At 50.3% G+C, this 14,121-nt stretch overlaps 1 protein-coding gene across 4 annotated transcripts in view; it reads left to right on the forward strand.

The window, feature by feature from the left end:
• PRAG1 (PEAK1 related, kinase-activating pseudokinase 1) overlaps positions 1-11,141 on the forward strand; it is a 52,116-nt gene extending 40,975 nt beyond the window's left edge. For all 4 annotated transcript variants that reach the window (XM_060653114.3, XM_060653115.3, XM_060653116.3 and 1 more), the window contains 2 exons: positions 1,213-1,964; positions 9,356-11,141. In XM_060653114.3, the coding sequence (XP_060509097.2) occupies positions 1,213-1,964; positions 9,356-10,498 (1,895 nt within the window). In that variant the 3' untranslated portion in view covers positions 10,499-11,141. The remainder of the gene's footprint in view (positions 1-1,212; positions 1,965-9,355) is intronic.
• The last annotated feature ends 2,980 nt before the right edge of the window (positions 11,142-14,121 follow it).

Here is a 14,121-nt window from a genome sequence, read left to right on the forward strand (position 1 = left end):
TTTTGCTCTTTGCCTGGGACCTATGTGTTTGTTGTAGCTCTTGCGTTCCAGTCATGCTGCTGAGGTGGGGAGAGGCACAGAGGGACACTGCATGCCCTGCTCTTAGGATGACATGGCTCGATGAACTCAGCGGCAGGTGTCATTAGTGCCTAGGTCCTTGAACGTCAGACCCGTAGTTTTCTCACATTTTAACCCTTGGGATACTAGGATGCATTTTAGGACCTGTGAAGACAGTTAACGCTCCTGTTATTTCCCTAGAAGCTTTTATCAAAATAGTGGGGACATCCTCCAGTCAGTTCTCAGAATGAAAGAAATGAGTTCTGTTTCAGTTTGCTGTTTTCTGTCCCCAGTTGCCATGCCTTCTTCCCTGAATATTTTTACCCAAACTCTTGTTTCATTGGTTTGAAACCTCCATTTCATACGTTGATACAAAGAGTGAAGTCCAGTCATTGCCCTGTCTAGACTGGCCCTCAGCTCACTGTCTATGACATTTCTGAATGTCCCCATGTTCTGTGCAGTTTGGGGTGGGGGGCTGAGGCCATCCCCGTCCCTCACCCCCGTCAGGTTCAGCATTCACGTGCCCCACTCTGGGAACTGGCATCTAGGAAAGACTTGCTTTCCCTTAAGATCTGTTTCTTCATTTATAAAATCACATACCAGCCCCCCAAGGCAACCAGGGTGTTTTTATTGTTTTTATTGTGGGTCAATTGTACGCTCTATAAACCTGACTTTTAAAAAATCCATTCAAAATACGTGTTCAAGTTTGTTGTTGCAGGCATTGTTTGCAAAATATTGGAAACAAGCTAAGTGTCCATCAGGAGGGGACTGGTTAAATAAATCCTGATACTTGCACATGATGGTATATGATGGGATTGCTATTAAAAAGAATTAGATAGATCTGCACATCTGATGTAAAATATCTCCTTTGTGTAAACGTGTGCATGTGCATTTGTCTGGGTTGTTTGGCAAATCTTCAGAAGGATCCCTGGAAATTGCCAGCGTGGCTTCCTCTGATGAGGGGGACTGGGTGCTAAGGTAGGAGGCTGACTTCAAAGGCACCGGATACCTTTTTTGCATTTTGAATTGTGTTCATTGTGCATATGTTATCTCTTAGAAATAAATAACAAGTAAAATCAATTTCTGTGACCGCAGGGCCCTGGAACTGAGTGGCATAGGCCTCTTAGCCTGATTGTTGCTGTTTCTCAATTTCAGGCCCTTCCTCTGAGCCAGCGCACTCCCCCACCAGCAGCGGGAAGAAACTCTTTGCTCCTGTTCCATTTCCTTCGGGCTCCACTGAGGATGTGTCCCCCAGCGGCCCCCTGCAGCCCCCGCCTCTCCCCCAGAAGAAGTTAGTGAGCCGAGCGGCCTCTTCGCCTGATGGCTTCTTCTGGACCCAAGGCTCCCCCAAGCCAAGAACAGCAAGTCCCAAGCTGAACCTCAGCCACTCCGAAACCAACGTCTGTGCCCACGAAGAGTCCCACTTCAGCTACTCCTCGAGCCCCGGGAGCCGCCACCATCATATCTTCTCCTCTTCTGAGCCCCTGGAGAAAACTTTCAAAGGCAACGGCCACTGGGTGCCGGCACCAGGGCTGGCGGGCGGCCAGAGCGGCTTCGGGAGCCCCAGCCTCCAGTGCAAAGGGGTCCCCTCGGCCTCCCAGCTGAGCGTGTCCAGCCAGGCCTCCACCGGCAGCACCCAGCTGCAGCTCCACAGCCTCCTGGGCAGCATCAGCAGCAAGGAGGGCACCTATGCCAAGTTGGGGGGCCTCTATGCCCAGTCCCTGGTGCGCCTCGCAGCCAAGTGTGAGGACCTCTTCATGGGCGGCCAGAAAAAGGAGCTGCACTTCAACGAGAATAACTGGTCACTCTTCAAACTGACCTGTAACAGGCCCTGTTGTGACTCGGGGGACGCCATCTATTATTGCGCCACCTGCTCCGAGGACCCTGGCAGCACCTACGCGGTGAAAGTAGGTACCGCCCCGCCCAGTAGGTACTGCCCCGCCCCCTGCTGTGAAAGTAGGTATCGCCCCGCCTCCTACTGTGAACGTAGGTATTGCCCCGCCCCCTGCTGTGAAAGTAGGAACCGCCCCGCCCCCTGCTGTGAAGGTAGGTATTGCCCCGTCTCCTGCTGTGAACGCAGGTGTCGCCCCACCCCCTGCTCCTATTCTGCAGTGCAACCAGCTGGTCCTGGTTGTGGCAGGACAGCCTTTGGAGCAAGTCCTTTCACCTGTCCCGGCTTCAGGCGCAGGCTTGATGCCTGCGTTTACTGTGAGCACCCGTGCTCACCGATTTCACCCTCAGCCTGGCCCGGGACATAAGGTTCCTTATGGAGCTTATGATCCAGTCAGAGGGACGGACAATGAAGATACTGTTCTTCAAATGCTAGATAGCTGGAGAGGGAGGTGGACCTAGGCGTGATCTTGAACACAGAGTAACCGCATCGATGAAGCATTCAGTATGCAACAAGACTCTCGGGTGCATTAACTACATGACCTCACATCCTCACAGGGCAGATAGGTTTTACAGATGGGGAATCTGAGGCGCAAAACGGTTTAGCTGCCCACAGCTGGCGGTGGCGGGTGGCTGCGATGGATCAGAACGCTGCTTTGGCTTGCCTGCTACACCTCTACTACCATCCTGTCCCTTAAGGGAAATGGAGTTCAGAGAAGTGAAGTGACTAGTTCAAGTAACACGGCTCTTTAATTTTTGCCACCAGCTCAGGGCCGTTGCTACCATCCCCCACCGCTCTCTCAAGGTGCAGCTCCCTGCAAGCTGGTCGAGCCGTCTGCACCCACATTCTGTTCCTTCCACGTGGCCTTTTTTCTCATCTTTTGGTGTCCCCTGAATACCTGGCGGTCCTGTAGCTCTCCTATAAATGCAAGCTTTTGCGGGTAGTGAGGAGGGGAACAATGAGGTTTTTTTTGTTTGTTTGTTTTTGTTGTTGTTGTTGTTGTTGTTGTTGTTTTTGCCATCACCTGTCCCAAGATCTTTTATTTCCAGTCAGAAAAAAATGCAAATACTGATCTAACATGAAATGGCCTGGGGAGGCAGGGTGGTTTCCTGCTTACCAGTGGAGTTTTTAAAAATATTATGATAATTAGGGATGCCTGGGTGACTCAGTCGGTTAAGCATCGAACTTCAGCTCAGGTCATGATCTCATGGTTTGTGAGTTCGGGCCCCACATCCGGCTCTGCGCTGACGGCTCAGAGCCTGGAGCCTGCTTCGGGTTCTGTGTCTCCCTCTCTCTCTTTCTGCCCCTCCCCCACTCACACTCTGTCTCTCAAAAATAAATAAAAATTTTAAAAAAAGTTTTTAATATTATGACTATTAACCAAGGAAAATTGCAATGAATTTTGTACTTTGAGATTTTTCTTTTAAGAACTTGGTGATAGCACCATAAAAAATAGATTAGTATGGGGTGCCTGGGTGGCTCTGTCGGTTAAGCGTCCGACTTCGGCTCAGGTCACGATCTCGCGGTCTGTGAGTTCGAGCCCCGCGTCGGGCTCTGTGCTGACAGCTCAGAGCCTGGAGCCTGTTTCCGATTCTGTGTCTCCCTCTCTCTCTGACCCTCCCCCGTTCATGCTCTCTCTCTCTGTCTCAAAAAATTAATAAAACGTTAAAAAAAAAGTTTAAAAAAAATAGATTAGTAACCCCTGATTTATAGGTTCAGGGGGCCATATATAATTATTTGCTGCCTTACGATGAAAAAACTGGGGGTGAAGAGGCCAGTACGGCTATAAGAATACAATCAATTATCCAGAATCAAGGTCCCAAAAGACTAGGGGGGGGGATTGTGGCTAAGATGGCAAGCACCAGATGGAAGAAAACACAAACATGCTGAACACAAACATGCTGAACTGAGAGTCTGTCGATTTCTTGAACTTCACTGTCTCTTTCTATCAAAACCCATCTTAGTAAGTGATCCTGCTCTGCCACTCCCCAAGCACAGTGAAAAACAAAAAAGAAACAATCCCAGTGTTCCCCTTCCTGTTCCGATGGTGCTGTATCCATCCAGTAGAGGGAAAGTGAGTACACTCTCCAGTGAGCTGAACTTGAGAAGCCAGGCTTCTGGTCGTCTTTGTTGGCCCAGATCCAGGGTGTGGACCCAACCAATGAAAGGAATGGAAATGTGAGCTCCTTGAAGCCTGAGGGCTGGAGGTGTCTTACAGGAGGTTCTTTGCTTTTGCTAGCCCCAGGGAACCTGAGGAGGTAATCAGTGAGCCAGCCTTCCCTTGCCCTCCCTGAGGTCAAGGGCATCAGCCACTGTCACCTGGCTCCTGGGGCTGGAACTGGGTTCATTCAGTGCCTCTCCATTTTGAGGAAGGAAGGACCTGGTGGAAGCAGCTTGCTCCCTCCTGCCTTGGGGTGGAAAGTGATGTCATCCTGCTCTGGGAACTAAGGAGCTAGGTGGCCACTGATCAGAACCTCGGGGTAAAGGGTTCTGGTTTTCACATATATTTTTTAGTTTATTTATTTATTTTGAGAGAGAGAGAGTAACAGAGCACACATGAGAGAGAGCAGGGGAGGGGCACAGGGAGAGAGAGTTCTCTGCTGTCAGTGCAGAGCCCAATGCGGGGATCAAACTCTCAAACCGTGAGACCATGACCTGAGCCCAAACCAAGAGTGGATACCTAACTGACTGAGCCACCCAGGCGCCCGTGGTTTTTATATTTTTAAGTGATTGTCATGTGCCGCTTGGATCTAGGACCTCCTGGAACAATGAAGAATTAGCCACACTCTCTGAAGAACAATGCAGAAAATCTGGCTTTCCTGGAGGAGGTTAAAAACAAGCATTGTTCCTCATTTCATTAGAAATGTAAGCTATAAGGAAGTGGGGACACAAGGCCCCAGCCCTCTAAGGAAGAGAGTCCCGGGTGTCCTATTTGACTCTGCCGGAGACATGGCAGCCCAAGGACCATCTCTGTAACATGAAAAGGAAATCTGGAGAAGAGCATCCAGTGTTCAGAATCTGGGGAACAACAATACCGATTCGCAAGTGTGCCTGGCCCGGGTAATTGTGGGGCAGAGGCTCTCGGAACATCGTTTCCCACGTGCAGCTGTTGTACTTCATTAGCGCTGCAGTCTAGACGGAATACAGTCATCTGTAATCTGAGGGACAGAGCGGTCTCCCCGCCCACGCCACCACTCCGGCGCTGAGCTCATGTCATCTGTGCCTGGTAAGCGCGAGCCTTGCTCGCGAGTCCCCATTAACAAAAGCAGGCTCGCACCTGCTCGCACTAAATGCCAGGCCCTCCGTTTATGGGCTCAGCGCCCTGCAGCAGCCAGGAGATTAAAGCCAGCTCTTGTAGCCCTGCTCCGTGACTATGTGGTGGGGGGGAAAAATCATCAGCTGTGTGTGAGTTTTAGAATCTGCTTTATTCCTCGGTCAACTAGGACTCCAGTTCGGTAATTAGGGACTTGTGTTAAGCCAGCTGGGCCTTCTTTATTTAAAGAACGTGACTTAGCCCAGATTTTTAACCACGAACGAGGCTGTGGCTCCAAAGTTGAAAGTGAGACTTGGCCCAGCAAAACGTTTGAAATTTGAGCTGAACCAAAGGTTTGTGTGGTCTTGCACCAGATCCCAAGCTCAGACTCCCTGAAAATGAAATGGAGGGGGTGAGGGTGGAGAAGCCTCCCTGTCCTCCCCCCTTCCTCTACCCGCACCCACCATCCCGCACTGTGAAACGACCGCAGGGGGCACCCCCACCTTTGCGCTGTACTGACTCTCAGATCGGGGGCAGGGGGGTCCTGACAGAGGACTAGCTCGCTGAATTTAAAATGCATCCAGCCCTGTCCCCATTTATTCTGCTCCTTCATTTACATCTCTGTGCAAACTGTCAGCGGTATTTGCTGGGCCTAGGCCTTTGACACCCTTGAGAAAAGGAATCCTTGGAAACCCTTCCCAGGCCCTGGACAGCTGCAGCCCCCAGGTTTGTACAGTAACTGGCAAGCCAGCTCTGGATTGCCTCACCACATGGCTACAGCCAGACCAGCAGAGCAGTCACCATAGCAACCTTCTCTGGCTCACTGTGGGCCAGTCACTGTGTTGAGAGCCACACCTGTGTTGTGTCCCTGGCTGCTCACAGTGGCCCTGGGAGAAAGGACCTATCGCTGCCCGGACTGCAGAGGAGAAATTAGACTGAGATAAATAAGGTGGATCCTCGCTATTTGTGGATTCCGTATTTTTGAATTCACTTGTTAAAATTCGTTTGTAACCCCAAATCATAATTTGTGGCCCTTTTGTGGTCCCTGAAAATGCACAGAGTAGGGGGAAACTTGGGTCACCAGACATGCGAATTCCCAGCCAAGGTAGAACAAGGCAAGGCTCTGGCTTCTTGTTTCGGTTCTCCCCTGTCAACAGGTGTCCTTTTTGTGGTCTCTTCGTTGTCTCGTTCTTCACATTTTTGTGCCTTGTGTTGATGATTTCACAGTTGGAAATGACCAAGCTGAGCGCTGAAGTCCTGCCTAGTGGTCGTGAGCACAAGAAGGCTGTCATGTGCCTTTGGGGGAGTGTTGGGTGAGCTTCGTTTAGGCGTGAGTTCCAGTGCCGTCTGCGGGAGTTCTGTGTTCATGAATCCACAGTATCTGCTAATAAGGCATCTTTAAACAGAAACACACACAAAGCAAGGTTAGGTGTTGGCCGGTTGGTAAAAAATGTTACGAACAGACGCTTGCAAGAACTTCGCCCTATATTTCCCCTAGGAGCAGTGGTTCAGTATTCGCTCATTCCGTGTTTGTGGCTACTTAACAGAACGACTGCAAAATAACAAGAATCGATTGTAACTTGCCAGGGTTTGCCGAGTTCGAGTTCGTATCTAAGCCAGGGTCTTTTTCACTTCCAAGCCCATACTTTTGACTCCTGGAGACTTCTCCCTTGTACAATCTTGGGCAAATAATTTAACCCCTCGAAGCCTCTGTTTCAACTCTTCTGTAGAAGCGTCTACCTCATCCTGTCTCATCGGGTTGTCTGAGATTTAATGAGACACTGTGTGAAAAATGCTTAGTAGGCAGTGTCTCACGTACAAGAGTTTGGTAGGTGTGTGTTGTGGTGGAGAAGCTCTCACGGGGAAGGGAGTGACCCCGACCTCAGCAATGCGTGGCCCACATAGCCACAGAGGGCACAGCAGACAGTGCCATAAACAGTGGCTGGCATCTATACACGAGACTACATTTTGAAGGCTACACATTCCCTTTCGTTTAATAGTGTTTCAGAAGACTGCCATGTAAAAACCAAATACAGTTGGGTGGGCTACAGTGGGGAGTCCACAACAATGCCCTTTAGATGTGTGTTCCAGAATCATTTTTGTTAGTGTATTAGGAAGCAATGTCTGGGGGAAAATGCACTTGCGTTTTACTTCTGTTTTACCTCTGTAATAGATTACTAATGTGTTGCCTTCCTTCACCTCCTAATTATCATTTTAAAAGTTTCCTCAGAGGCTGGACTCTCTTATTTCAGGTTTCAGGCTGAGAAGAAGGTTTGTATAGCTGCAATCTAAATAAATGCCTGTGAAAAGATGCTTGCAGCAGAACTCCTGAAAACGTCACCTGTTAGCAATGTGGCGCTTTGTAAACGCTGCTGTAATCAATCACTCGCGTGTGGCACCGCGGCAGCCTGAAGGGTTATTTTGGATTGCTCGTGGGATGATATGTTCTAGGCAGATGCGAGGTGCCTTTCTTTGCAGGATTACACAACGATCCTCACCTTCCTATAACGCATGGCTGAGGATGCACTGTATCCTTTTGAGAGGGGAGACCACAGACCATCTTCTGTCCCTTTCCTTGTAATTACGGGGAAAATGAGGCCTGACAGAGGGCCATTACAAGTCTGGCTTGAGCAGCTGCGTGGCAGCCAGAAGAGGATTACCACGGCTAAAGATCCTCGGTGGCTGGTGCTGTCTTAATACAAGATGTTGAAGAGGCCGGAGAGCGATGGTCGTGGGGATTCCCCAGAGGAGCTCCAACTCACCTGCTTGTTTATTCCTACAATAATAGGGTGTTCAGAGGGTGCCGTGGGTTGGCATCCCTCACCCTGGAGAGCCCTCTGTTTTCTCTCTGACTCATCCTCGGAAAGAGGTGCGTGGCTTCCATGTAGCAGCTCCAATAAAACGTCTGGCTCGCCAAGCCGTGCCAGCAACCAACATTGCACCTTTACCTGGATCTGGAAACTAGGGCAGTCTCAGGGAGTTTGGCCACAGCCTAGAAGGACCCGCTTCTGTCCCTGAGATTCCCCAAGAAGGGAGCAAAGCGCCCCAGTGGCCAAACACGTCCGTGGTCAGGTGGCCGCTGTAGGGCTCAAGGAATGCGAATTAAGGTTGACTGCCTGTGTAAACGCTTGTCTGGTTTCCTGAGAATTTCTCTAGCACACACTAGGGGCAGACAGATGTGTTCCTACTGATAGGGTGCCACGTTGTCCTGTGGGAACCCCACTCCTGCTGGATCACGTCGTCATGTTATGTTTAACTCTTAAAGAAATTGCCAAACTGTGTTCCAAAGTGATGGCACCATTTTATACGCCACCAGCAATGTAGGAGGGCTCCCATTTCTCTGCATCCTCATGGACACTTGTTACTGTCTGTCATTCTTGTTATAGACATTTGAGTGGGCATCAAGCGATACCTCACTGTGGCTTTGATTTGCATCTCCCCAGTGACTACTTTAAAAAAAAAAAAAAAAATTTAGTTTTGAGAGAGAGAAAACACAAGCAGGGGAGGGGCAGAGAATGGGGGGGTACAGAGGATCTGAGGCGGGCTCTGTGCTGACAGCAGCGAACCCGACTCGGGGCTCGAACTCACAAACTGATGGATCATGACCAGAGCCGAAGTCGGACACTCAACCGAATGAGCCACCCAGGCGCCCCTCCCCAGTGACTATTGTGCTGGTGGCCATTTACGTATTTCTTTGGTAAAATTCCTATTAATATAGTTTGTCCACTTTTGATTGGGTAGTTTATCATTCTCTTATTGCATTAAGAGTTTTTGTTAAATTTTACTTAAAAATTATTCATCAGATAGGTGTTTTGTAAATATTTTCTCCAGCCTATGACTTGTCTTTTCCTTTTCTTAATGGTATCTTAGGAATTTTGATAATTACCGACTTTTTTTTCCCCTTATGGACCATGCTTTTGGTGTGGCATCTGGGAAATCTTTGCCCAGCCCAAGTCTCAAACAGTCTGTCCTGGGTTTTCTTCTAAAACGTATATTTGGGGCTCTTACACCTAAGTGTGATCCACGTTGAGGCAATTTGTGTGTCCGGTGTAAGGGTTTACTTCTTTTTGCAAGCGGCTATCCGAAATGTCCCAACACCGTTTGTTGAGGATGATGGATTCCACCGTTGACCTGACTTTGCCTTTCGCCCGCAGATCTGCAAGACCCCCGAGCCCAAAGCAGCCCCTTACTGCAGCCCTTCCGTGCCCGTGCACTTCAACATCCAGCAGGACTGCGGCCACTTTGTTGCCTCGGTGCCCTCCAGCATGCTCACCTCTCCTGACGCACCCAAGGACCCTCTGCCTGCACCCCCGTCACACCCGCCTGCCCAGGAGCAGGACTGCGTGGTGGTCATCACCCCCGAGGTGCCCCACCAGACGGCCTCTGACTTTGTGCGGGACTCCGCCTCCAGCCATCAGTCCGCGCCTGAGGTTTACGAGCGGCGCGTGTGCTTCCTGCTCCTGCAGCTTTGCAACGGGCTGGAGCATCTGAAGGAGCACGGCATCATCCACCGGGACCTGTGCCTGGAGAACCTGCTGCTGGTGCACTGCTCCCCCCAGGCCTCCCCCGGCGCCTCCCCCGCCGCCCCATCCCCTTCCCCGGCTGGGGCTCCCGCAGCGTGCCCCTCTGCCTCTCTCGCGGCCGCCGCCCCCGCCCCCGCCCCCTCCCCCGCCTGCCAGGGGGTGCCCAGTGAGAAGTACCTGCCGCGGCTCATCATCAGCAACTTCCTGAAGGCCAAGCAGAAGCCAGGCGGCACCACCAACCTGCAGCAGAAGAAGAGCCAGGCCCGGCTGGCCCCCGAGATCGTGTCTGCCTCGCAGTACCGCAAGTTCGATGAGTTCCAGACGGGCATCCTCATTTATGAGCTGCTCCACCAGCCCAACCCGTTCGAGGTGCGGGCGCGGCTGCGGGAACAGGACTACCGGCAGGAGGACCTGCCCCCGCTGCCCGCGCTGTCCCTCTACTCGCCCGGCCTGCAGCAGCTCGCGCACCTGCTGCTGGAGGCCGACCCCATCAAGCGCATCCGCATCGGCGAGGCCAAGCGGGTGCTGCAGTGCCTGCTGTGGGGGCCGCGGCGGGAGCTGGTGGAGCAGCCGGGCACGTCGGAGGAGGTGCTGTGCGGCACGCTGCACAACTGGATCGACATGAAGCGCGCCCTGATGATGATGAAGTTTGCCGAGCGGGCGGCGGACCGCAGGCGCGGGGTGGAGCTGGAGGACTGGCTGTGCTGCCAGTATCTGGCGGCGGCCGAGCCGGGGGCGCTCCTCCAGTCCCTGAAGCTCCTGCAGCTTCTGTGAGCGCGGGCCCCCCAGCCCCGCCCTTCAGCCGCCCGCTCCCCTGCCCGCGCCTCCCACCCATCCCCCCCACCCCTTGCACCCTGCCTGGCCTTGGGAACATCTGTCTCCCCTGGGAAATGGTACAAACGACTGTCATACTTGGATGTAATATATACATAAAATATCTAAATAAGAAAGACTGTGGCTGTCATTGCCCACTCCGTCCCCCCGCTCTCCGTCCTCCTCAAGTCCTCTAGGTTTCTTCCTGCAGTCAGTACACTCCTTGCCCCGCGCCCCGGCCTGGGGACAGTTCCGCGGATGCAGTGAAGTCTGGACTCCGACTTCACTACGTCACCATGGGATCACTTTACCCCTTTGTCAAATGGCTGTTAAAAAAAAAAAAAAAAAAAAATCCAGCAGACCTTCACTCACTATTTTTTGGTTTTAAAGTTTATTTATTTTGAAAGAGAGAGTATGAGCGGGGGAGGGGCAGAGAGGAAGAGAGAGAGAGAGAGAGAGACAGAGAGAGAGAATCTCAAGCAGGCTCCACTCTGTGAACACAGAGCAGATGTGGGGCTTGAACTCAGGAACTGTGAGACCATGACCTGAGGGGAAACCAAGAGTCGAGGCTTTGCTGACCTAGCCACCCAGGTGCCCCCAACAGACCTTCATTTACTTATTTATTTATTTATTTATTTTTATTTTTTAACGTTTTATTTATTTTTGAGACAGAGACAGAGCATGAACGGGGGAGGGGCAGAGAGAGAGGGAGACACAGAATCGGAAACAGGCTCCAGGCTCTGAGCCATCAGCCCAGAGCCCGACGCGGGGCTCGAACTCCTGGACCGCGAGATTGTGACCTGAGCTGAAGTCGGCCGCTTAACCGACTGAGCCACCCAGGCGCCCTTCATTTAAAAAAAAAAGACCTTCATTTAAAAAAAAAAAAAAATGGGGGTTGAGCTCTTTTATCCCCAAGTGTTCACATGTGTTAATATGTTTGGTGGTTAAATTGAATATAAGCCTCTGAGCAGTAGCTCCAAGACCACTTGAGGTGTCCTTGACCTGCTGGTGAGCTAGAGCAGCGGGCCACTAGGCCCCGGGGCCTGTGGGCATCACTTAACCTCCCCACGCAACAGTGTCTTAGAATCCAGACTCGACTCCGAGGCCAGCAGAGGTTCAGAATTCAACCCCACTGCTCCAAATCCATTTCCAGGTGGCTAAAGCTGGCTGCCATTTGTATCCGTCAGAGGCCTGGCTGAAATGGAATCCACCCCAGATGGTTCAGACGAAGAAACTGTAAGGGTCCCACTTAGGGGTGGAAAGGGTCAAGAGAAAACAGGAGGGACAATGAGGCAAAAGCAGGAGCTGAGGTGCGTGAACTAACCATCCACCTTCCATTTCCCACCTGCCATCCCCAGGCTGAGCCCACGGGGGGGGCGGGGGGGGGGGGGCTTGGGTGATGCAGTTAACGGGTTCAGCCTCCTGGGGCAGGGAATGGGGAAGGGTGGAGGTGGCGGCCGGTGGCCTGCTGTCACCTGTCTCCACTGTGCTAGGGATCGGCAGGAGGAAACAGGGGTGTTCCTGCTCCCAGACCGGCAATCTCCCTGCTGTCCTAAGCTCCTCCCAGTTTCTGTTTGTAAAACTCATTCATTTAACATGTTTGCTGTCACCTGGTATCCAGTGCGGTCGATATTTGTCACCATACCTTTCAAGTGCACAGAATTAGGTAGCACCAGACCTTTCCTCCTCAAACTAGACACACCAAATGTTACTAATTACTCATGCGAAAGGAGACAGCCCCCAAGACCCTTGTATTTCTACCTAAAGCGTGATCTCCCAACTTGTGACCTAACTTCTGTAACCTTGTTAATAGTTCTGGACATCGTAAAACAAATGCAGAGATCTTCATGGATGTTCTAGAAATCTGGGAATGTGCTTTGTGACCAGGACGGGGAAATCTCTCAGGTCCCCTTCTGCATTTTAATTTCACTGCTTTTGGACTACAGGGGAACACATCCCCGTCTCCTTGCGTCGGCTGTGAAGACAGTGCCTGAGCAGTGCGTTTGTCCTGTTAACTGTGACTTGAGCACCGAGGAAGGGACACAATAAACCAGCTTCCAACTTTGTGCAAGAAAAAGAGTCTTTGAACATGGAAATCATTGTCTTCCCTAGGACCTATCTGTTTTGGGGGGCAACAGCTCGTCAGTTGTTTATTCCTGGGAATTTTCCAGGCACACCCTCCGCCCTCCATTTGCTATCTTTTGCTTTCTTTCTCACTTAAGTAAATAAGCAATGGGGAGGGAGGAAGCAGACATTCTGCCAAGGGAATGCAGTGCCACTTGGAAACACGTCTCTGGAGGCACATTTTAAATCTGTGTATTAGTGACACCTTTTGTATATGGCACCCACTTTCAGGAAAAAAAAATTGAGATTGTAGAAAAGGTTTTAAAACCAAAATGAACCCCAAAGTAAAGGTGAGAAGAAATTACAGCAGTAAATTCCAATGGAGAGGAATGATAAACATGAAACTTCCTTCTCAGCGGTCCAGCAACCTAGAAAAAGTAGAAAACAGTGGGTTGCAGAAATCTTTGTGTGTAATCTTAGGGTATGGCTCAGTTCATCATGAGGAACAAACCTTTTCCTAGTGCATGGTTCTGAAGGGAATTTGTCAAGGATTTCCTTGTTTAAAAATATTGGATAATGGCCCATAGTGGTGTTATTGATTTTTTTTTTTTTTTAAGACATTTTCCTAGACAGGCCAGTTTCTTACATTCACCATGGGTGAAATCCAATTGGTAACATTCAAACCTATTTTCATCAGGGTGGTTTTACAGGGTATTCGCTACCCATTCATCTCGATGGGTTGTTGGCCTTTTCCGTTAATGGTAAGTGACTACATACCATTCCATAAATGCCCATGACTACATATAGTAGGTTGGGCAAACAGCTTTAGCCTGTCTAAATTCAAGGGCTCAATATAACTAGTTGTTTATTTGTTTGTTGCCTCAAAATACATCTGCAATGCACAGCTTTATCTCACAGAAAGCTCAAGCACTAAAAAGATGAAGTCCAGAAACAATAGTTTGGACTGAGGTTCAGAAACAAACCGGGGCTTTTGTAGGATGCCAGGCTCCTAACATTTGTTTATTCAATACTCCTGACATCCGTGGATTCATCTTTTTGCTTGGCTTTAGACCCAATTACTGGTATTTACATCTCCAGATCTTTTTTCTCTCCAGCTCTGAGTCAGGTCGCCCCCGTATACTTTTTGCATTGGTAATCTTGGTTATTAATGGGACCTTTCCCTTTTTCATCCCAAGACGTGGAATCTTTTCTTCTCCTAAACTCTTTCCTGTAGGCGTTATGGAGCCGTACATCTAAATTGTCATATCCTTGCCAGAAGCAAGATAACATACTTCAGGGGATTATTTATTTATCATAACACATGGCTCAGATCTCAAAAGACAGGGCCCTGGGGAGCTGTGGTTACCACTCTGTGTAACACTTCCTGGTTTTCAAGAGCTTGGGGCTGGAGAAAGCTCTTTTGTGATGTATACATGCACACAAACAATTATAAAGATTCTGAAGAGGGAAGACACATGTCACTTTAATGACTTCTCTGAAATCCATTCTTTAAATATATA

The sequence above is a fragment of the Panthera onca genome, chromosome B1 (assembly GCF_046562875.1).
Source record: "Panthera onca isolate mPanOnc1 chromosome B1, mPanOnc1 haplotype 2, whole genome shotgun sequence".
In the NCBI taxonomy this organism is placed as follows: Eukaryota; Metazoa; Chordata; class Mammalia; order Carnivora; family Felidae; genus Panthera; species Panthera onca.